Raw genomic sequence first — 23,997 nt, forward strand, 5'->3', positions numbered from 1 at the left:
GCGTTTAATAAATTTGCTACCTGACACCAGTAGACGCAGAGTGGGATTAAAAGCACACTTCTATGCTAATTTACAGACTGGCCGCAGAGCGTAAATGTAAACGGCCGCCAGTGAATGAATGAACACAAAAAATAGCTGTTTTCTAAATGAGCTTAAATAGACTTTTTGTGTCCATGAAGGGAAATAATAAGTTGTGGCCACGGATGGAGAGCAACAACAGTCTCAACAGCAAGAAAAAGCCTATTGTGGTGATAGTGTGTGTGTGTGTACATATGAGTGATCCCTGAAGAAAAAGAAGAAAAACAGAAAATGGCAGAAATGGATGAGAAATTGCCCCTCGGAGCCTTAGCACAGACGCAATTAAGGCTTTGTTTGCGATGAAAGGGCCACACTGAAATACTTCTGCGGCGAATCCTCATTAGCCTGACAAACACAGCGCGTCATTGATCATGCCAGACCGACACCTTCGCGCTCATTTGTGCTCCGACTTCAAACTTTGCAGCCTACGTGAATAACCTTAACCAGGCTGCAATCAAAATACAAATCGTGGGCAATAAAACAGCGAGCAGCAGTGAATGAGACCCTCATGCAAGCCACACTTGAATGCTGTGCTTTGGCGTACAGTATATCAAAATATTTTTAGAACCAATTGCTGTAGCGATTATCACACGGATTATTCAGGTAAGCTGATAAAAACTTATTTTGCATTATTAAACCACAATACCGGTACAAAATATGCATGTAAGGTGCAGGTATTACAACATTGGGGTTGCCATCCTTGCATTCTACACTGTAGTGTCTGTGACTCTGAATGTGTGGCTTTAAATAGGCAGGGCCTGAACTGGTGAGTGACGCAGGAGTCAGCTCAGGTTAGCGGATGGCTGTTAACTGGCTAACCGTTAGCCAATCTGGCGTGCTCAGTGACTGGGCAAAAAAAAAAAAAAAACAAGAATGTGTTGATGTCATTGTATTTATTTATGAAATTTGTCCTGGCCCAATGATGAAAACTCAAACGGTTAGCAACTTACTGTTGCCCATGTACGGATTTCAAATTTGGTAGCGATCGGACAAAATGCGTGCCATAGTCAGTAAATTAAACGTTTGCAGCCCAAGTTGGGGCAATCCAATGTGAGGGTGGCTGCCGATTGAAGATTATTGAGCGACTTAAGGCCACTTGACGGGCCGTGCGTTATGCATGATTGGATTCATATGTTAAGTGAATCCTTGAAAGTACATTTCCCTGGAAGTCCGAGCAAGGAGATTCAATCACTCTGCTCTCCTGGCATCCGTTAAAAGCCCCTCGAACGCCTTTGAATTAGGACCATTTGCATGCGAGAGGCGTCATTTGAGACGACGGCGGAATAAATGCGATTAATTTTGGGATTCGGCCATTGCCGGGGCTGAGCTGCATTAAGGACAATTTCTCTGGCTCTCCGCCCAAGGCAATCGCCGAGGCTGATATTTCTGAGCCAAACCAATCTAAAATAGTCCTTGGTGTTCTTTCTTCATTTAATGAATCACATGAAGAGCTCAAAAATAAAAGTAGACCTCCATTTTGAGTAAAATTAGGTCTGCGGTCCTGATCAGTAATACCACTCTCACAGAGTTCATGGAGGGAATTTCAGCTTTTCGAGAGCCGTTCCTACTCCCTAAAAAGAGGATTTTCTCCGGGTCGTCTGGCTCCCTCCCACATTCCAGAAACATCCATGTTACGTTGAGTGATGATGCTCAATTACTCATCGTGTGCCCTGCCTCCGCTGCGATGGGCTAGAGCTCACCCGCGACCCTAATGAGGACAATCGGTATCGAAAACGAATGAATGAATGGATGGATGGATGTACCAAATGATCTACAATTATTGATCTGCGCGGTTGTGCATAAATTCCCCTTATCTTCAAATGTTTGCATAATAGCTTTCCCATTAGCTTTACAGACACATTCCAAGGATACAAACTTGGACCAACTTTGTCCCAATTGATTTCTGGCCCCTATAATGAAGCGCCTGTGATTTATTTGTAATTGCAGCGGTGGTCTCGGCCTTGAGTTTAAAAAGGCCTGAGTCGGGGGAAAATGCAAAGTGCTGAGAGCCTGATGCAGCCCGTGCAGGAAGTCATCCATTTTGGTTTAAAGTAGACATTTTAGGGTCACTTTGGCCATTTCCGGAGCTTCTTTAAGAAGGTTCCAGAGATTTTGTCCGACTGCTCCCACATTTCATCCGCTACAAAGATAGGCATAGCTAAATTGTGACACATTTGAGTTTTTGTCAATGTGTGTGAGCAGAGTTCGTACGTTTAAAAAAAAAAAAAAAAAAAAAAAAAAAAACGGTGAACATTTGCATTTAGTATGGGTTGTGTCAGGCATGGCTGCCAAAAATTGGCTGGGTAATTTTGTGAAATATGGTACACAAGTCTATCATGACGAGACCCAGAAACAAGTCTCATCATCCAATCAAAAGTCTGAAAAGACAAGGTAGTCTGCCACTTTGCTTTGAAGCTCTCATCTCAGGGTAAATCTGCAGAGATATTTGACTCGAATTTGATTCACGTATACTAGACGTTGTAAATAAATTGTGACATTACATGTCAATGTCGTTCAAAAGATTTGCGTCAGATTGCTACTAGATTTGAAAGACAAAACACTAGACAGATTGGCAAGGAAGTTTAGTTTGCATCACTGACAACTCAAATTGTCAACTTCAGGTAACAGCGTGGGCACAGTCAATCTCTTTCTAATCTTTCATCTTAATAAATCAACTGAAAAAAATACCCAAAGTGTTATAAGAGCCTGCTGTCAAGCTCACCTTCACACAATCACGAAGCAAATTGTGCAGCCGTTATGCAAGTCGAGCCTGTCGCAGCCCCCACACTGCCTTCGTCAAGCCATCTCCGAGTGCCGCTACGGGAGCAAGCTTTGGGATATTAAAAGTGCCAGTCTATTTACCGTGGTTGAGGCTGTAATCTGACCCCCCACTTAGCAGAAGCTAGCGGTCAGATGTACGCGAGGATTAAAAATGATGGCTGCTGCAGATAAATCCCACGACTCCCCGGAGTAGCTTGGAAAATGTGTTTTGTTAGTACTCGCGTGAAGCACCCCTAATTAAATAAAAAAATCGATGCCAATTTTGCAGAAAGTGAAGTCGCTCACTACTTGTAGAGATGTCTTGACTCACTTTGGTTGGCTCTGCGCGAAAGGCCAAGGTCTCTACTTGGATCAATATTTAACGTTAGCTGAACCGTTCCGTACCGCCGTATGGAAAAGCTTTTTTTTTTTTTTCTCTCTCACTCTTACAAAGTGGATCTGAAGTGGTTGATCTGTGTCCCTTTTGCTTTGCCGCAGTGTGGAGCTGGACTTCAAGCAGCAGGAGGACAAACTGCAGCCCCTCATGAAAAGGCTCTGGCCCTCGGGCGACACCCACTTCCCCGCCCTGCCGTACCCCCACGAGGCCTTCACATCCACGCCCAAGCGCAAGTCCAAAGCCGAGTCCAAGAAGCACGCCCGATGGAGACTTTGGTTCATGTGAACGGGTTGGGGGTGGCGGGTTGGGGGGCCGAAACGTCACGCTTTCCTAACCCGGCGGGCTTCTGTCTGGAGTTATTTTGGAAGCGATTATCTTCAAACTGGGTGTGAAATCGCACCTGGGGGAGACACTTTTGGCCAAATGTGATTATCGGCTACTTCTGAAGCTGCCGTCTGGGGAGTTTTCAGACCTGGATAGCAGGACTATATGAACTTGGCTCTCACCATACAGCAAAGCACAACGAAAACAGTTCAGGATACACTTTTCCCGGAGTACCGGGACTATTTTCACGCGTGAAACTGTTCATACCGTCTAAAAGAAGAAACCTACGATCAATTTTATCCATATTTCAAACGTCACCTTGACTTCTTGACCGACTTAGAAGGAGATGTATAGAAAAAGAATATTGTTAAATGACACTTATTTTCTTAATGGAATTTTTGGACATCAAAGGACATTTTTGTCGATAGCTGAATCAAAAAGGTTTTACCTGAATATATTTATGAAGGGGTGGGAAATAAGTTCAAATTTATTGCAAGTAAGCCACCGTCAGATTGTAGAGTTGAGTCGAGACGCAAATATATATATTTTTTGTTCTAGCCCCGAGAATAGAAAATACACCAGAAGGGTAACAGCAAATACATGTGATTGTATTGCCGCAGTTCACCAAGCCAGAACTGAATGTACAGTTTAACCTTGCATTTTTGCAGGACTTAAGCTTTTGAAAAAGAAACTAGAGAATTTTAAAAGACAAATTTCAGTTGTTGGTTTCTTTTTTTCATACTCACGTCCCAACTCTATGAAGGGTGTAACGGTATGCCCGGTTCGGCATGAACCTTGCTGTGGTTGGATTCAGATTGGGTACAGTGCACAACCAAAATGCAGATAAGCCGGGCAGAAAAGGGATGGATGAATCTTAATTTAATGATAATTTCACATAGGAAACTGCAAATTTCCTGTCCCTTACCCAATATGATCCATGTGGCCAAAGCCAAATCACCTAAATACGTGTACCGTCACACCCCGAAAAAACATCAATTCAGGGACTCGGAGTTTATAAATATACATATAAAAGATGTTTGCATTTACTATAAATATATTGAGTTCCTTATGGTTACACTGCGATGCACTGCATCAAATAGGGCTCGTTCTATTTTACGAATAGTCATAGCTTACGTGATTCAAACAAAAATACATTTATTGATAGGACTGTAGAGTCATTTACAAACACCTCCACTCTCGTCCGTAGGCGTAACATTAGCACTGGGAGAGACCTGGATATTTATCTGTACCTTGAAAAAGTGCAATTGATTTACTATGTGCAATACTGTGTATTTTATACTGTTTTGGGGAAAAAAAACTAATAAATGAGCAGTTTAATATGCAAGCTATGAAGAATAAAAGCAGACACCTATAAAGCTCGGTACTATTTTTTTCTCAACAGTTAACTCCCACTTTGAATTATGTTGCACTCTCTCCATGCAACATAATTTCGCATTTCTGGTGCCACAATTGTTCCGCCAATGTTGATCAGTGCATCCGTCCATCCATTTTCTATAGCGCTTATCCTGCTCAGCGTAGCGGGGAGCTGGAGCCTATCCCAGATTACTTCGGGCGAAAAGCGGCCAATTGCAGGGCACATATAGACAAACAAGCATTCGCACTCACATTCGAGCCAATGGAAGATATGACTGATCTTTCAAGACCCACAAAATATTGTGTTCCGTGACAATATAAGCCCCGGAACCTACTGCAAGAAAGAGTTGACGCTCTTCTTTCACCAGAAATAAAATGTTTATTTCTATCGTTTTCTGTCCTTCAATAATCAGCAGTAGAATATGGGTTGATTTCTTTTTGAAGAAAGAAACTTGTCAAGCAAAACATTGACTCTGATGCTAATATTTTTTTTGCTTTTGTGACACCTCAAACTATAAAACATAAACAAGACTGAGAAGGGCTTTCGATGGCAAAATAACAATTTATTTCGAGATATACATCTAAGAAATGCGGCGTGAGCTACGCTGACTCACCAAACGGCCCGAGTTGAATGTCGGTGGCTTTTCATTCAATCCATGAACTGTCATCTTTTCTCACGATTCCGACACGCACTTTCTACTACCTACCTCAAGACATAATCTGTTTATACCTTACATATACAGTACGTAATCTGTTCGAGTTTAAGGTACCTAAACTTGTTCGGCTTCCAAAGTGTTGGCATTTCTTTCCCTCATAATCAGCGTGAAATTTTAGATCTGCTCAAACATTGTGCTGATCTCAAATCCAAAGCAATGCAACACGGCCATCTGCAGACAGGCATCTGTTAGTCATTACAGTGGTTTACAAACCTGAATTTCACAGATAAGCTGGGCGAGACCTTCTTCCATGCCTCCCCGTTGAAAAATGTACTCGACGAATATATACGTCGCTGGCAGTAAACGATTGAATTCCAGTGGACAAATATAAACATTCGCAGCAGTGAATGAGTTAAAAGTAATTGGTAAGTGTAAGACAATTTACTTTTCCCAAAGAGTCAAATCAAGTAATGTTTTTTTGTAATGCCCTTTATCAAGTCCGAGGCAGGCACTGTTAATAGTTTGAAGTTTGGATTTTTATTGAAGGAGTTTTTTGGGGTTGTTTTGTTGTTGGCCTTTGAAAAAAGATTTATATCAAAAAGAAAGGTAGTTGGAGATAGATAAATAGAAGATGGAGAGACAGAATAATTCATGTTATCTGTTTAAATACAAAATAAACAAATACCAATGATGTCTTTTATCGCAAATTTGATTTCTCGTGTTTATAATATTAAAGTTTGTTTAGTCCAGATTCAGTGTTTAAGCAAAATGTAAGTTTGTTGTCATATGATAAACTTTAAAGCTACATTTCTGGAGAGAAGGGAAACATGATTTTTCATTAAATATTGAGTTTGGCCTGCGACGTTGTCCCAATTTTTTATTTTGGCCCACCGTGAATTTGATACCCCTGGTCTACATGATGGCTCTTCATCTACATTCCGTCTGCGCACCTGCAAAACGGAGGAGTGAGCGGAAGGAAGCGGAGTAGAACGCTAATGCATAAATCTAAATGGAAGAGGCTGCCACTCAGCTGGACGAGGTCGGGGGCCGGGCCGCTGTGAGCGGCGCAGAAGGCGACCGCCACGCTTCCCGTCACGGCGGGCAAAAAAATTCAACCTGACTGATTATGAAATATTTCTGTGAGCGGCTTCAAAGGCAGAAACCCCTCGAATTTAAAAGGCAATATGTTTTAGCAAGGATCTAAGAGCGCCCTTTCACACCTGGAGATGTTTTTTTTCCCAGTCCGAATATTTTTTTTTTTTTAGCGGCGACCATAGTCCAAACAGCGTCCCTGCTGACGTGCACTGCTGACACTAGCAACATGCCAGTTTACAATAGACAAGCCAGTTTACAATAGACAAGTCAAAAAATAAAATCGGCTTTAGAGATTTGATTTTAAGACATATCGCCCAGCCCCACCAAGAATACACAAACCACTTATGTGTTGCATATAGATTCTTGCCTTTTATGGCTCTAAGGTGGGGGGCTGACAGGCAGGCAGAGAAGTTTCATTAACCAGGGAGGCTGCGTTGCAAGCGCACCACAAGAGAGGGATGCTTTAAAACGGCCTGCCCGTATGGGAGCTGATTGGCATTTAGGCAAAGTGATGGGCCAGCTCCGTGTCGGGAGATGCGGGATCGAAAGAGCCCGACGGTAAAGGTTACAACAACAACGTCATCTGGTACGTAACCAGTTTACTGGCAGCCATATTAAGATGCAAAGTGTTGTTTGTGCCCAAAAAAAAAAAAAAAAAAAGGATGCAAAGTGTATGAACGGGGTTGCCTGCGAGATGAGATGCAGTTCATCCAAACTGAAGATATCACACATGCAGGCTTTTGTGTCCTGGCTCAATGTGTGGTTCTGTGACGGTTCGGCTAATTAACGCGGCCGCTTTGCCGTGCTCTGAATGAGCGAGGAAATTAAACGGGCTCCGTTATCTCCTAATATTTGCACAACACAAGACGCGGCGGAGAATCTCGGATGGGTATGACTGTTGGCTCGGAAAGCAGCAGGTAGAGGACACAGAAGTGGGAGTCCATGACCGCCTCCGGACTGGGGGGGGGGGGGGGGGGGGGCATTTTATGCAGCACCACTGGCAATGTGTTGGAAAACATAAGTCTCACTGCAATACCAGAATATAAATGGCAGTGATACAACCTTCGAAAGGAGGAAATATGTCAGTTGGGGTTTTCGTTCCATTCTGTGCGAATAGCTTTCATACGGAACAACAACACAGGAAATAATTGTAAACTTCCAGCTTTGATAGGCAGTGAAAAGGGGGCTTCTGATCCTAAAAAGGGGAAGAGAAAAAAAAAAAAAAAAAACGCAAATAAGGGTGAAGATATTGAATATTTAGAATTGATTTTACTTAACCTCAACTTTACATTCAGTAGCCCTAAAATTATCTCATTTAAATGATTTGTCCTTATTAAAAAAAAAAGGGAATACGTCACTGTAGCCTTATTTAAGCACGTTATAAATGTACCACTAAGCGTTCTCAAAGACACTTCCGCCATTTAACATTGATGAGCCACCCGCGTCAAAGTTGCTTGAAAAACTCGAATGAAGCAAGACTGGACGCCAGAGAGAAGGCTCAACATCCAAAGGAGGAACAAATAAAATGTACTTTTATTTGGAGGCAGCTCAAAACGCAGATTAGTCATGCAAATTGAGCAAAGTATGTACAGTATATGATCAGCATGTCGCTGCCAGGCATTGCCAATCATGTAATGAGTCGGAGATCAGACATACGCAAGCAGGGAAGATGCAAAAAAAAAAAAAAAAAAACATGGAGCAGACTGCCAAATGTATGACACACACGCACACACGCACACACAAGGGAATCAAGCACTCAAACAACTGTCTGCTGTGCAGATCAAAACCACTCAGAATGAGCTCATGTGCAAGCAAGCGTTCGGATAAGCAAGGCTGCCTTGAACTCATTCGCTGCCCTTCCTCCATGTTAACATGGATATTGACGTTTTAACAGCCCTCTGAAAGTGGAGTTTGTGTGTGAGTTTTTGACTGAGAGTGTGTGCAACAGTGTGTGTGAGTGAGCACCCATGAGAATGCAGGTGAGAGAGTGTGTGAGCGTGTGTGTTAGGGTACGTATTAGAGTGTGTGCGTGCGTGCGTGCTGCCATCGACTTACAATGTGTGGAGAGTCTCGGCCCATGGAGATGACCGTCCTGTTGACGGTCCGAAGCAGCTTCTCCATGATGATCTGCACGTGCCACTGGGTGGGACCCTGCACAGGTGACGAACACAAGAGCGCGGCTTGTCACACAGCTAACGTGCCAGAGCCAAATTTATAACGTACACGTGTGGTTGCACAAATAGAGAAATAAAGGAAGCCGATAATGACACATTAGAAGTTGAAACGGCAGCGAACCTCTCCGTGGCTGTTACAAGCAGCTAACCTAGCAAGAGTACATCATTTAATATTTATTTGTTTGTTTTTTCCTTTGAAATATTATCAGCGAACGAGCTGCGTCCTCACCACGTCCTTCCTGTAGAGCACCTCCAGGATGTCGCTGAGCAGCTGGCAGCAGGCCCTGGGCTCCTCCCGCCTCTCCAGGTGGAACTTCAGCTGCTCCGTCATCAGCGGCAGGAGGATCTCGCGGCAATCTGCGGGGAACGCAAAACAGTCGCGAATGGCGGCGCGGCATATGCCGATACAGACGGGTGCCGCTCTCTGATGGATTCCTCCTTGGATTAAATGTAAACAGTGCATTGGCGAGACAAATGGGACAGATTGGAAACTGGACAATGCGTGCCACACCCCCAACCCGGCATGATGGATTTCCCTGATACGCAGGTGTTTGACAGAGCAGCTACGCAGAAAAGGCGGAAAACAATCTTTTACAGGCAGTGTAAAAAGGGCTAATGATACCACCTAGGTCAGGTGGAAAATTGCCAGGTAGACAATATCCCCCCCCCCATTCCGTGTTGTTGCTGTTTATACAGAAGAACAACACAGGAAAATACCACCTTTTCCAGGCAGTTTAAAGGGGGCTTCAGGTACTACCTCTCAAGGCGGAAAATGTTGTCTTGTACAGGTAGTGCAAAAGGAGTTTGAAATACTAGCCCCTTTCCATGACTGCGTTGATACAGCGACAAAGACAAAAGAATTTTACAGGTAGTGAAAAAAGATGCTTTTAATACTACTTTTGAACAGAGAAAATGAGTGTGAACTTCTGTTTGCTATTTTTGATTGTGTCGCTGTGGTAAGGATTCAATCAAACAGAAAAGAGACACCTAGCCGATGGCCTTTCTAGCGACCTAGCCAGCAGACGCATTCCATGACCGAACACCGAGTGCGTGGAGGTGGGCAGGTTGCGTACCGTGATGGGTAAAGAGATCGCTGTGGACGATATCAATCAGACAGTCGAGCTTCTGCTTCACCAAGCGACCCGGAGGAACCTTTAGGATGAACTCGGTGAAAAGCTTGCTGTGGACAATGAAGAAAAAAGGGGAGGTCATCAGCATCCAATGGCCAGCAATCGAGCCAAATACGACAAAGTCACCCGTCAAGATGGGATCTTCCTTGATCGATAAAGTATCTACATTACCTATGGTGTTGAGTATCTTGCAACAGTTAAACAGCAAGGGACCTTTTAAGCAATCAGGAAATTGTACGATTACATTTTTAAATGTCCGACATGACAGCTAGCCTGTGAAAAGAGCTTTCACGTTGGCGTGGCTACTTTAGAGCGCCTCATTGTCGCGACGTAGAAAAGCCCCGCGACAATCCTGTGGAATATATTCCAGCCAAAGGAGGCTTTACGCGGATACATTTGGTTTGATTTTTTTTGTTTATGTATTTATAGTCTCATATTTTCCTATTTTTCTAATATTTTTCATCTAATATTTGATTATTTGGGGGGGAAATGACAGCGTTTCATCTCTGTTACAGCGTTCCTCTAAGTGCAATGCACGGGCAACCAGTAGCTCGAAATTTGCGTCGCCTCCTGAAACTTGGAAACAGTGTACGAGTGGCGAGTTAAATGTGAGTGCAAAAGCAAGTTGACCCATTGTCTTTATATATTTGGATAGCAGGTGGTCCGACTCCAAATTCTGTTTTTGCAAAGAGCTCTGGCTGCTGATTGACTGGAGTATTTATTTCCCAGGTCTGTGACTCCGGTGACTGCAGGCCAAATATTTGCAGAGTTTAACAAAGCTTTATTGGCTCAAGATGTGCTGTTGGCACACTGGAGTGGAAGAAAACCTCACGGTGCAGAGAGCTGGAAAGCGGGCCGGCCGACTGAATCGATGGGCTACTTTCTTGTCGAAATGGAGGATGTTGGTGTCTTTCTGAGCATAAGCGATGAATGACATCACGTAATCAGGAGGCCAACATGCTAGTTAACGGAGGCCGTTTCTTACCTTAGCTCCTTTGGATCGAACACCAGCTTGACATCGTTGACAATCGTGGGAATGTACTTCAGTGCAGCACCCTGGACACAAACGACCAAAAATGTCTATGCTGTGCCATTTTAACCCAAGTAACATCATAGGAAGATCATTTCTAGCTATATTCTGAGTTGGAAATAGTCAAAGGGCTCCAATTCCCACATTCAAGTTGGCTATATTCAAGCTTGTCTGATTCCACAGCCCGTTTAGGCAGCAAAGTGAATTACACGTGATTAACACCTCCACTCTTAATCTCTACGAGATTCCACAAGAGCTACAAAATTCCTTTCAAAAATCGATAATTTAAATTAAAGCCAAATATTGGGCGGCCAAATACACAGCAGGTGTCTCGTAATTGCCTCCCCGCCGAGGCTTCTGGTACGGTTGAGCGTGCTTCCACCTGGCGATTTTATTATCTCGAAGCACAAATGCAGTTTGGTGTGTGACTGTGAAGGATGACAAAATGCAAAGACACACATGCATGCATGCATGCGCGGGCACACACACACACACACACACTCACACACGCAAATAGATGGTGAGATAAATACCTTGAGGAGCAGCTAAAAGGGCAGAAAGCCAAGAGGAGCACCAGTTCACAGGACAGTCAAGGTTGAGAGGAGGAAACAACACCGAGATTGAAGAAACAAACAAACAGTATGCAGTGATGAAAGATACATCTGGAAAGTCTGGACTGCACATAGTGTAACGCTTATTATCATTGTGTCTTGCGTCCCATTACATTTGTCTGGGAGGGTGGAGCCAAATTCGAATGTGGGGCCATTTGTCAACATTTTGAAAAACGAATTTACTCAGCAACATGAAATTTGGTAAGCATGTCTCACACGCGTAGACCCACAAAAAAGCTTCAACAAGCCACGGCCATTTTGGTTTGAAGCAGCCATTTTAGCGCAATTTTGGTCAGCTGTAAGAATGGTGAACGATTTCTCGAGATCCGAGCCATCCTTCGTCCGATTTGTTGCTTTGACGTGCGAGCGAAAATTTGAGATTCAATTGCTGTAGGGTGGCAGTGAACTCACTTCACAACAAGCAGCAGTTTGGCAGATAGTGAACAAATTAAAAAAAAAAAATTTAAAAAAATAAATAAAATAAAAAAGAGGCTCGCATTTCAAGGCACCACTGTATACTTTTTGTGACATTATTTGTCTGGTGGTGCACTGTGAAATTTTTCCAATGCGAAATATGTGCCCTGGCTAAGTATTGGTTGGAAAACTCTGAAGTGATGACTCCCCATGAAACAGAAAACGAATAACGCAGCGCCACAATGCTTTGTCGAACGTGCAGTTCTTAAATTAAGACCACAGAGAAGGGAAAGGAAAGTCTAAGGATGGAAAAGCAAACAGTGTAGCGAGCAGAAGGAATCCAAACATTGGAGCAACTTATCCAGCCTCTACCTTCACCATGCCCGTATTCTCCGAGTTGCTGTTCATCATGTCGTTGAAGGAGGTGAACAGGTGCCTCAGAGACTCCATGAAGTCGGCCTCTCCTTTGTTTTCGTAAAGCCTGCGACGGGGAACAACAGAGCTGCCAGTTAGCCGCCAGCGCTACGCTAATGATCCTCTCAAAATTGAAATTTTCGGAAATGGATTCAATAAATATGTCATAAATAATTGGTCACTAGCTTGAGGATTTCGTCTATTGAGGGGGGTTTTTGGACCGTGACCCCCGGGATGAACGAGAGATGACTGTATTATCTTTTTTTCCCCCATCTCACGTATTTGTGTTACTTTCTAATGTGTACAATACTTTAGTATTGTTTGTATTTTATATTTTGTTTTGTATTTTGTGTTATTTCCTAAGTTTTTTTGTGACATTTCCATCAATTCTTTTCAATTTATTTTTACAATGTTTTAGTATTTTTTATTTATAATTGTGTTGCTGTTTTCATTTATATTTTGTCTAAAATTTTGCGCATGCATTTTTAATGTTTCTTATATTTTGCAATATGTATTCACTTTGTAAAAATGTTCCAAATATTTGCATATTTTTCATCTAATATATGAATATTCTTTTACCCTAATTATTATTTTTTTTCCCCTTCTACAGATACATTACACCAGAAAGACCTTGGTAATGTAGCAATACAATGCAACATCGTGTACAATCCAAGATTGTCATATTAATGTAAGGAGAGCCATCATCCTTGAACAGGTTATCACATACTGGTTGAAAAGGACCCGCGAGCGCACGATGAACTTGAAGATGTACTCCAGGGCCTTCATGGCCTTCAGCAGCTGCTCGGTCAGCTTCTCGGCGTTGTCCACGTAGTTCTTAAGAACCTTGGTCAACTTCCTGCCAAACACACACACGACGACGGTTCATTAGCGCATGACGGAGGACGGCGTCACGCTCACGGGCGAGGGTATCAAACTTGCGTGTAGGCCAGCGTGGCGCTGAAATGCTTGCGGATGTACGTCTCCAGGACTGGGTTGAAGTGCTGGAACTTGCGGTCGGCGATGAGCCCGATGATGAACACCTGGGCAAAGGCAGTTTAGGCAGCCCATTTAGGCAAGCAAACTGGTCGGGCCCCAACGTTACACATTGATTTGCAAAAGGTGACACCTGAGCTCAAATTCCAAATAAGCAACAAAGTAAAACAAAATTTAAAAAATAATGTCATTGTTCCCACCCATCAAGCCTGTTTAGGCAGCAAACTAGTTGGGCCTGAATTACTTGCATGTTATTCCTCGATTGGCAATGGCTGACATTTTAGCTCAAATTCCAAATGCGCAACAACATCCACTTGCAAAGTGCGATCGCTGGCTTGTTTATACCCTCGGCTGCCCGACGAGCCGCTTATTTTCCCCCCACACATTCACACAGCGACCCTGCAGAGTCCAAACCAAGCATTCATCCAGCTGTGCCTTTTAACCCTAACCCAATGAAGTAGGATCCCAATATTACGGACTGTCGGAACCGCGGCAGAAGACTTGTTACCCTCTTTTGACGAGGCAGCCTGTTAAGGGCTCAATTAAATCTGTGTCGCACCTCATTTTGAAACGGACAACATTTTAGCTCAAACTCCACGTGAGCAACAAAATGAATAAAACATTGATCATTTCCTTGCTCATACGCATACCCATCTCGCTGCTAATTCTTTGGCCACTCACCAAGGCGTCAAAGACCAGCGTGTCAAAGGTGTCGCTGTCCGAGTTCTCCATCATGATGTTGAAGAGGGCGTCCAGCGTGTCTTGCAGGAACTGGAAAGGACGCACGACAACAATACAATGTGACCAAACCCCAATTGGAACCCATAATGCTGACTTGAAACTAATTTGAAAGCCTTTCCCTTGCGTGAAACCTTAACTCCGGCTTGAAACCCTACTTTGAAAACCTTAACCTGGTTTACAACCCTATTAGCGGGTTCTAAAGTTAAGATCCGAATTTGAAACACAAAGCCTTGCTTGAAATTTTAACCGAAGCTGCAGCCCCCAATTTGAAACCTGACTCCTAATTTCAAATCAAAATTTTAAACCCTAATCCAAGTTTGAAACCCTCATTTTTAACACTAAACCTGTCTTGAAACCTTAACAGAGGCTTGATATACCAATCGGAAACCCTAACTCCAACTTAAAACCATCTTAAAACCTTACTTTGAAACCCAAACCTGGACTTGAGACCCTTACCTATTTTTGAAACCAGAACCCAGGATTCTACCATATTTTTTATTTTTTTTTACACTTCCATGAATCACATCCAATCAATACAACCACAAAAAAAAGGGGTTCGCATAAACCCAAGCTTTCTTCTCGTTCTTTGAAGCCAATTTTCTCTCTTTTTTTTTTTTTTTTTTTTTTAAATCCAGCTGGTGACACAAACATGATGACTCACATCAGGGCGGGCGTGTTTATCTGTCATACGGGGCAGAGTGAGATGCATCAGCAAGCTTTGCTGAAATGTTTACTAATATAGAACGAACGCACTGCCACTGCTGTAACACCAGCAAACGCGCACACACACATACACACACACACACACGACGCTAATCATCTGTGTCAATCATCACGCATACGCACGCACACACACAAAAGTGCCCACATACCATACATTTAAATTGACACATTCCTCCATCTTGCGATCGGATCGGTGATCGGCCGCAAAAATCCTGATCGTGTAAAGCCTACTAATTACACCTCTGCTGTATTTAAATGTAATAAGCCTTTTGCTTAATATATTTATTAACTTTTCAATGATCCTTTTTTTTTACCGATTGGCTCACAGCGAGGGATTTGTTTGGACTACAAATGTGCCTCCTCGCCCAACGCGTCAATTTGCCCTGACCTTGACCACCTCGCCGCCTTCCACCTTCATGAGCTGTCGAAGGTTCTGCTGCAGGAGGCTGGTGTTGGAGCGCCACTTCAGCAAGCCCAGTAGGTCCACTGGCAAAACAGACAAAGAAAAACACCTTACCCGAGTGCTCGGAGGTGGTATAGTGTGGAGGCCCGCGGGAGGGAGAGGAGCAAGATCCCGTTGGCCCGATGGAGCTCGTCCGTGTCAACTGAGGCGAACGCAAACACCGCTTGACGCTGAATTACTCTTACTTAATAGAATTGCCAAGCTGGAGTCACGCACTGGTCTTTATGCTTCGTCGTCAGCGCTACGGCGTTAAAAGATGGATAGTTAGGTAGGTACAGTAGGTAGGAGGGTTCCAAGTTAAGATGGAAAGAAGGCAGGTTGGCTTAGGTAGGCAGACAAAAGTAGGGCAGATACTTGAGTTATGTAGTTTATTAAAGTGAAACTGTATACTAAATGATTACATCATAAAGGCTGATACTTAGCGACTAAAAACAAATTGTGATCAAATTAAGAGAAGCGCGGGCTTTTTGCAGTCATTAAAGTCAACTCGGGCTGGAGCAAAAGAATAAAGAACTCGGGCACAAAAAGTTGACATTGTCGCAACGTAATTGAAATGGAAAATGTTCGACATTAACATTATTCATGTTAATGTCAAGGATTTTTTTGCGCCAGTGGCCTCACCGCAGTTTTTTTTTGTTTGTTTTTTTCATTTCAATGAGCAAACAGCACTCAAAGAGCCTCAAAGGCAACGACCTTGATTTTTTAAAAATCTACTGGTGTTTATAATAGGGTATGAACAGAGGGAATATTTTAAAAAGTGCTCTCGGTTAAGTTTCGGTGGGTTTTAATATGCTTAAATGTGCTAAAAGCCTGGAGGAGGGGGGGGGAAACTATTTTGGAAGAAAAAAAAAACATTTATTATATGATCTCTAGATCATTGATTTTCGCGAGTGGGTCCGGAACATAGACATTTTTAATAACGATATATGATGTTTACACTCGTACGTAAGGCAGGTAGGTAGAAAAGTAGGACTTTAGGATGACAGTTGAGAAGTAGGTATGTAGTGTAATAAAGGAAGGTAGTTTGAACGTTCTAGACAAGATGGTCAGGGATTTGTAACGTTGCTGACCATTCTGCGTGAGCTTGGTGGAGCACACCAAGGTGGAGATCTGGAAGGAGTCCTTGCTGACTGTGCAGTTTCCCAGGTTGTGGGTGCTCTTGCCCGTGCTGGAGTAGCCCTTCTCCTCCAGTTCCAGCTTGGTGGCGGGCAGGTTCAAGTACAGGGACGAGTCCTCCAGACGCTTGGCTTCAGCCTGCAAGTCAAGTTAAGAAGACAATTCAGTCAACTTCCCGACGGGTACCGCTGACATAAGGATGTCCTTTAGCATACTTTCCCAGGGAAAGTAATTCTTCGGGATTATTTATAGCAGCCTGCAACAAAAAACCTCCCTTGCTTTTTTTTTTTCGGGGGGGGGGGGGGGGGGGGGGGGGGGTGTTCTCTCTTACCTTGTACACAGTGAGATCGTGCTCACCGTCCCTCAAGGTGGTCCCGTCGTACCTCATCAGCTTCACGAAAGACAAGGCAAAGATCTTTTCCGATTTGTCTTTCGCTGCGGGGAGAAGGAAGCGCAGACACAAAAGCCATCAAGAGCGATGGTTGCTTTGGCGAACTATTTTTTTTTCCAGAAAACTATTTATCCCTGTGGTACAAATATTTGTATTGGAAAGAAACAAAATGTCTTTGGTAGAGGAGTTGAATATTTTGCCATGATCTTACGAGAAAGTCTTATTTTTACCAGTTAAATAAAAAGCTCCATTTCTTTGAACAAACAAAGTTTTATTTTGAAAATATTCATACATTTACAAGAATAAAGTCAGATTATTTTTTTTTTTTGTTATATTTTTTCCAGAAACAAGTTTCAAAAATCCTTCAGATGCTGCCGGAGCTGAGGTCCCACAGCTTTGCTGACATGTCACGTGATGACGGTTTGAACGTTTGACGCTACAGAAGCCAGCGGAAGACTTCGGGGTGTCCCGTAAGCAAGCGTTCAGGTCGCGGCCACATCCGTCATCGCTGCCGATCAACAACCGCAGATTTACGCGAGGGGCAGACGCCATTCATCACCCGTGTGGCGCATATTCTACCTGCATAAATTCCCACTGTATCGCTTTGCCCCTAGCAGTGAATAATTGTTGGGCTGGCTGCCAGTGGAGAGAAAAGGCAATATGCATAGCACCCAGCTGAGGAAAGTGTGAGGGAAAGGAGTTCATTTCAGGCTACAGTTCCTTTTGCGGGCCAATCAAAGTTGCATTTGTGCTGAAGCTGTGCTGCCACTTGACTTTAAGTTGGGCTGTCACTTCGGATTCATGTTTACTTTGCTGTGCCGCATATTTTAAAGCAGCGTCAACATGAAGGTGTATTCGGGAAAGAAGACAAAAAAAATTATACGAGAATTTAGTCGCCCTCTCACAAGAAGACAGTTAAGCTTTATTGTCAATGGCACATTTTCTCAAGAAAGAGTCATACTCATACCTATATCTTTTTTTTAAAGAATAATGTCTGTTTCTTTAGTCATTTTCTGGTGGAAAAGTTATACTAAATGCAATTTTACCTTTTTCCACAAAGCAGTGGGGTCACCATCCTGACGTTCTACATGGTAGTATTTGTGACTTTGAATGTTTGTGGCTTTAAAAGGCAAGGCCCGGCCTGCTGAGTGACACGGGAGTCAGAAATTCTTTTTTTTTTAAGGAAATACCTTGGTGGGTTTGGAAAAAAAAAAAACTACAGTAATAAAGTCATATTATTCTAATATAGTCATAATATCGAAATAATAAATAAAAGGAATAAAGTTGCATGACTGAATTTTTTTTTTTTCCAGGAAAAAAAGAATAGGGATTTTGGGGGGAGAGTCATAATATCACAACAATAAATAAAAAGGATAAAGCTGTATTATTTACTTTTTGGAAGAAATACATCATTAAAAACAGAAAAAGTACATTTGTTTTGAAGGCAAAAAGTTTTCGCTGGTAAAAAAGTGGAAAAAAAAATTGCTGTCATATTTTCTTGAGGAAAAAGTTAAAATACTATATTACGACAACAAATAAAGGAGTAAACTTGCTTCATTTCCCTTTCCTCGAAAAAAAAAAGTTGGAATCTTATGATGAAAAAGGTGTTTTTTGTGTGTTTTTAGAAAAACGTGAAAGAAGTGTAATTTTTTTGAAAAATATTTTTACCTTCATAAAAAGTCAGAGAACACATTAGTTCGCTGACTGCTGGATGGGGGGGGAAAAAGTCGTCCACAGTTTGGACAGAAGAGCAGAGAAAAAACGGACGACTAGCAGTACTCACAGTCCTGCGACGAGCGGTGGCGAAAAGTGAAGCGCAAGTGGCTCCGGTTCACGTCTTCGATGGGAATTGCTACCTGGAATGAGTGCAACCACCCACTAGTAAGCCATTTACCAAACACTTCGTAATGTCTTGGTTAAGTGCTATATTAAGGAAATACCTTAATCGTTTCGAACCAGCGCGGCTGCTTGACTTGGTAGTAGATGACAGACTTGTATTCGCTGATCCCTTCGTCTCCAGCACCGGGAAAAATTACATTCTGGAAGACACGGATGAACAAAAAGCCAATTATTAACTCATTCATCCTTCGTCATTCACTCCATCTTTTCTCGCACTTTCGACTCGCTACCGCGACACATACGGCGCTCTCTTTATAGCAAAAAAAAAAAAGTGGTGCAATGCCGCCATCTACAGGATCTATTAGTCATTAGTCCGCTGGCCTGGTTCTTTTAGAGCGCCTCGTTGTCGCCCGTGAGTGCAGGCGCGTCACGCTGAGAGAAGGAGCAAATGTGAGGGTGGCAGAATATGGCAGAATATTTTAAAAAACAGGCCAACTCGACAGCCAGCGTGTGGACCGGGCCTTCGGGCGGGTGTGGCCGCTTTAGAGTGCCTTGTTTTCTGTGAGTGCACGCAAATCACGCACGTCATTTCTCACCTTTTTGAAGCCTCATTGTATACACCCTTCCGATTATTATTATTATTATTTTTTGCATCATTCAAATTTGGCATTTGGTTGTTAATAACACTTTTCGCTATGGTGCGTCCAATTGAAACTATTTTCACTCTCCAGGGACTTTATATTGAAATTAGATACTTTCCTGAGGTGCACCCGATGAGCTCTCACAGCACACGAACGTGCACACCGGTTCGGAATTACTGCCCATACATAGCCGAGAACAGGAGTGGAATTGTGAGGAGTGTATAATTTGCTGCCAGTGAATTGAAGCTGGATCTCATTTGGTGCCGATCCCTCTCCAGTTGAGTAAATAAACAGCCCCCTGGCCACAAATACACATGATCAAAATGGCTCCGCTATTATCACCGAGTTTCATTCGCACTTATTTAATAAAATGCACTCCCCCCCCGGCGGTGTGCAGGGCTTTTAAAGTCCCCTTGCTTAAGCACCTGCCTGCAAATCTCCCAAAAGCCTTGCGGATTTGCTGGATAAATGAGAAATTAATTATTTAAGGCGGTCAGCGTGCATATGGAAAGTAGCCCCCCCGTACCAACGAGGCAAGGGCCTGACAGCGGATGGCTTTGTTTCCTTGCAATCTGCCAAGAGTATTCGCGCTTTGCCAGCTGACTCTCCGCCGCTGAGCTACTCCGACGCGAATGGCTTCTGACAAGCGACAATTATGAGAAATAACAGGGCCCCCGTTTTCCCCGGGCTGAGTGGAACGCGACTGGAGGGCACGCGAGTCACTTTAGAAGTCGCCGGGATTCATGACAGCTAAGAAGAAAAAAGGACTGTAGCCACAGGTGAAAGAAAAGAAAAGGAAAGTGCGGGTGCGGTAAATATGTCAGGATGATGAGAGGTCGCTCGCCTGCGTCAGAAATCCTTCCGGCGAAGGAAGGACAATGACGAAAAATAAAACTCCTGAGCCGGTGAGATAAATGCGCAGGGATGGAGGCAGAAAAGGGAAACGGTGTACAAAAATGACCTAAAATGCCACCAATCCTTTCAAGTCCCCAAAAATCGATGACCATTTGTTGCATGGTTTTAATTAGGAGAACTATTGTAAAATATAAATATAAAAATACAAACATGATCAAACAAAAATAAAGTAGTTTTATGAAGTTAAGCACACCAAGTCAGCACGAACTAGCAGCCAATGTTAGCAAACTTACCGTAAAATTGCAGCGGTACGTTGAGATGATAAAAAACAGTCATTCCAGCAGCCGGCGACTAAAAATTAGCCGCGATATTTGTGCGCCCCAGACCGGAAAGAAGTCACAAAACCAGACAGCGGAGATGAATGACACAACTTAAGTCATCATTAACCTTGTGAGTGGCATCAACGAGCTCTGAGTCCAGCTCCGATTGGACATTTAAGCGCTCATGATTGCGCCATGCTCCTCGTGAGTGTTTTCATTTGGTATTTTTGTGTTTGGTTCCTTGTCCTGTTCAATAAACGACTCAGTGCAGAGCGCAGAGCACAGACGCTGACGAAACTTGGGGACACGTGAACGCTGCATTTGAGAGTTCGACAGTAAGAAATAAATTATCACACGACAAGCACCACACCTGCCGCGTGTGAGAAGCCAAAACGTAAATCACGTTTCAAATTGGATTCATTGCCCAGCCCGTACATTAAAAGTGGAAACGGTTTTGTCTGAACTGCGAGTGGTTATTAAGCCCGTGTGTCTGCATTAATAAATTACAATACGGGAACCTAAGTCTCGCTCTCTCGAGGCAATCAATCAATATTAACTTTCCATCTCTGTATTTATTTAAAACACACACACACAATATATGTTATCTATTTATTTAAAGAATATACTGTATATAGGCCTGCAGTATATCAGCAACCTTAAGGGGAATTGGTTGTGGACGACAACATTTCCATTTACCTTCTTGTTGATTGATAAAACTGGTGCTGGTTTTATTTTAATGAGTGTTGTTTCGACTTGGGAGCTTCCGCTATTAGTCGAGATATCTCGCAAATAAAGTAAATGACGTTACACAGACAATCTTCCTCCAGCACTTTACTGTACAGCTCGCATGCTCCCTATTAGCCGACGGCTTCTGCAGTACAAGAGGTGCCGTCCCAGCAACAATAATTAAACATCTGGCGCAAAAAAAAAAAAAAAAGGGCAGCCACTGGCTGGAGTCTCTAGGGGGCACTAAAGCTTAATTAGGACACAAGACACTGACGGCTTGGCGGATGATTAAAAAATATCCTGTGTACGTATGCAAATTTGGGACGTGGGATGAGTCCAAAAGGAACAAAGTCTTTTGGGTGTGGAAACGGCTACGATGCTAACCGGAAAAAAAACACCAATAATACATAAATATATTTGTCTCATTTGTAGGACAGGAGCCTAAGTTCCCTTTTTTTAACAATACTGATAGGAATACAGTGGTGCCTTGAGATAGGAGTTTATTTCGTTCTGTGACGACATTCGTAACCCGAAACACTTTTATCTGAAATCCTCTTTCTTTCTCTCCAAACTGCATCTTAATGTGGAGTTGATTGCGCTGCCATCATACAGCGCTTGTTTCTCAAGTTTTCGCTCGGAACTCAAAGCTAAATATTGGCCGAACAACAGCTAGTATCTCAAGGCACCACTGTATAATATATGCTTGGCTGACTAAAGTATCTTCGGTGTCGTACCTCCAGTTTTTTGCCGTCCTCGTCGTACACGGACATGGTGACCTCCACGTTTTTGGGGGTGGTCTTGCTCCCTTTGTCAAAGTCTCCCTGGACCAGCGTCAGGTAGATGTCATTTCTCACGTCACCTTTAAGAAAGCACGAACAAATAAGTGTCACAGCGAGCGGCCAAGCAATAACATCGTGGCATCCAGGAGGGAGGAAAACAACAATGCGACATTCAGGAAGCGGGGAAAACAGCATTGCAAATAAAGTTCAAGTGTTCAAGTGCGTTTTTCCTGAGATTTTTTTGCCCGTTCTCACTCTCTAGACCATATATATCAAATGTCAGGCCCGGGGGCCAAATTTGGCCCACGATGTAATTATATTTGGCCCGCAAGACCATATTAAATGTGTATTAGCGATGGCCCGCCGGTACATAGCACATGCGCCACTATTACTACAAATCCCAGAATGCTTTGCTAGTGTGTTGGCCCATCAGGCTAGACCGGCGAGCGCCCCTTCCTTTTCTGTTGCAGTCGTTAGCAACTATGCTACCAGTCTCCTCCAGCAAATTTACACTTCCCCTTCCCAAAAATGGCCAAACGAACGATGGAACTTCCAAGACAGGTGGGAGCCAGATTATCTGTTCACTAAAGTAAAGAACATAGTTGAATGAATGTTTTTTTTAATGCCCTTTATCAACTCCTAGGCAGGGACTGTTAATAGTTTGAAGTTGAAGTAGATTTTTATTGAAGGACATTCTTATTTTTCGGGTTGTTTTGTTGTTGGCCTTTGAAAAAAATATTTACATCAAAAAGAAAGGTAGTTGGAGATAGATAAATAGAATCTAGAGTGACAGAAGAAATTGGATTTCTCGTGTTTGTAATATTACAGTTTGTTTATTCCAGATTCAGTGTTAAAGCAAAATTTAAGTTTGTTGTCTTGTCTTGATAAACTTTAACGCTACATTTCTGCAGAGAATGGAAACGTGCACATCGCAGTGATTTTTCATTAAATATTGAGTTTGGCCCGCGACGTCTCAATTTTGTATTTTGGCACACCGTGAATTTGAGTTTGACACCCCCCCTCGAGACTATCATACTGTATAATGTCACTTTGAGGAGAATCTTCTTCAGACACTTCTCCAAATAAGAGACAAAATGTGCCTGCTTGAATCTGTTTATTTTTCTCCCCATTGAAGTTTACTGCAAAACTGACACATCAAAACAAAAGAGACTTAAACATTGTATATTTAATCCTCAAAATGTTCAATGGAACCATCCAATTTCAACTATGCCAATATGTGAAATGCCATAGACAGGCTAATGGAAATTAGCATAGCTGTTATGGTAACTATCAAAATAATAATGTGATATTTAACGAAACAGGAAAGGGACAGCAACAATATTGTGGCATGCAGGAAAAGACCTGGCACCAAACCTGGCATGATGATTTCCGGGAAGCCCATCTTGCGAGCCACGGCCGTGGAGCGGTCCACCAAGTGAGGGAAGTCCTTGCGGATCTGGTGGATGTCGCCGGGAAGCAGTTTGAGCGTGACCCAGAGGCCTAGCGATTTAAAAGACAGGTGGTTTTATTTTTTTGCTTTTTCTTGGCTTTTTAGCATTTTTCATGATGCCACCATGAAAGGAAATGGTATGGTGAGACTTTAGTTTGTCAAGCATCCAAGGATCAACTCAATGAGCATGTTTTAATTTTTCTTAGTTTTTTTTTGTCATGTTCCCCCCCCGCCCCCCAAATCTAAAACTGCCTCAACCTTTTCTTTTGATCCACTTTGGAGAGGCCTCATGTGGTTGCGAGACTCGCTGGAAGCCTTTTGAAACGCTTGCTGAGCAGAGTGCTCCATTTATCCAGGGAGGGCTTCATAGCTGCTGACAGAACCAGGAGGCACCTTACATGTTCTTCCGTCCTGCGCCAACGTGTCAAACCTATGATAATATCTTCGCAGAAGAGTGACGGGTGTCTTAATTAGTGAAGGAATTCTGCTTCCATGGAGACGTG

At 43.0% G+C, this 23,997-nt stretch overlaps 2 protein-coding genes across 5 annotated transcripts in view; one reads left to right on the forward strand and one right to left on the reverse strand.

Annotated features, from left to right (window-relative positions):
* Positions 1–7,620, forward strand: part of LOC133468910 (inhibitory synaptic factor 2A) — a 31,176-nt gene extending 23,556 nt beyond the window's left edge. The window contains exon 4 of the mRNA XM_061755233.1: positions 3,337–7,620. Coding sequence (XP_061611217.1) covers positions 3,337–3,520 — 184 coding nt within the window. The 3' untranslated portion in view covers positions 3,521–7,620. The remainder of the gene's footprint in view (positions 1–3,336) is intronic.
* dock1 (dedicator of cytokinesis 1) overlaps positions 1–23,997 on the reverse strand; it is a 95,750-nt gene that overhangs the window by 59,180 nt on the left and 12,573 nt on the right. For all 4 annotated transcript variants that reach the window (XR_009785585.1, XM_061755229.1, XM_061755231.1 and 1 more), the window contains 15 exons: positions 23,419–23,544; positions 22,000–22,124; positions 18,825–18,923; positions 18,668–18,740; positions 16,825–16,928; positions 16,448–16,631; positions 15,303–15,400; positions 14,132–14,221; positions 13,397–13,497; positions 13,185–13,313; positions 12,416–12,524; positions 10,974–11,044; positions 9,932–10,038; positions 9,088–9,215; positions 8,740–8,835 (listed from right to left, as the gene is read on the reverse strand). Coding sequence is in view for 3 of the 4 variants with exons in the window: in XM_061755229.1 (XP_061611213.1) it covers positions 8,740–8,835; positions 9,088–9,215; positions 9,932–10,038; positions 10,974–11,044; positions 12,416–12,524; positions 13,185–13,313; positions 13,397–13,497; positions 14,132–14,221; positions 15,303–15,400; positions 16,448–16,631; positions 16,825–16,928; positions 18,668–18,740; positions 18,825–18,923; positions 22,000–22,124; positions 23,419–23,544 (1,640 nt within the window). In the remaining variant the exon portion in view is untranslated. The remainder of the gene's footprint in view (positions 1–8,739; positions 8,836–9,087; positions 9,216–9,931; positions 10,039–10,973; positions 11,045–12,415; positions 12,525–13,184; positions 13,314–13,396; positions 13,498–14,131; positions 14,222–15,302; positions 15,401–16,447; positions 16,632–16,824; positions 16,929–18,667; positions 18,741–18,824; positions 18,924–21,999; positions 22,125–23,418; positions 23,545–23,997) is intronic.

The sequence above is a fragment of the Phyllopteryx taeniolatus genome, chromosome 19 (genome assembly GCF_024500385.1).
Source record: "Phyllopteryx taeniolatus isolate TA_2022b chromosome 19, UOR_Ptae_1.2, whole genome shotgun sequence".
In the NCBI taxonomy this organism is placed as follows: Eukaryota; Metazoa; Chordata; class Actinopteri; order Syngnathiformes; family Syngnathidae; genus Phyllopteryx; species Phyllopteryx taeniolatus.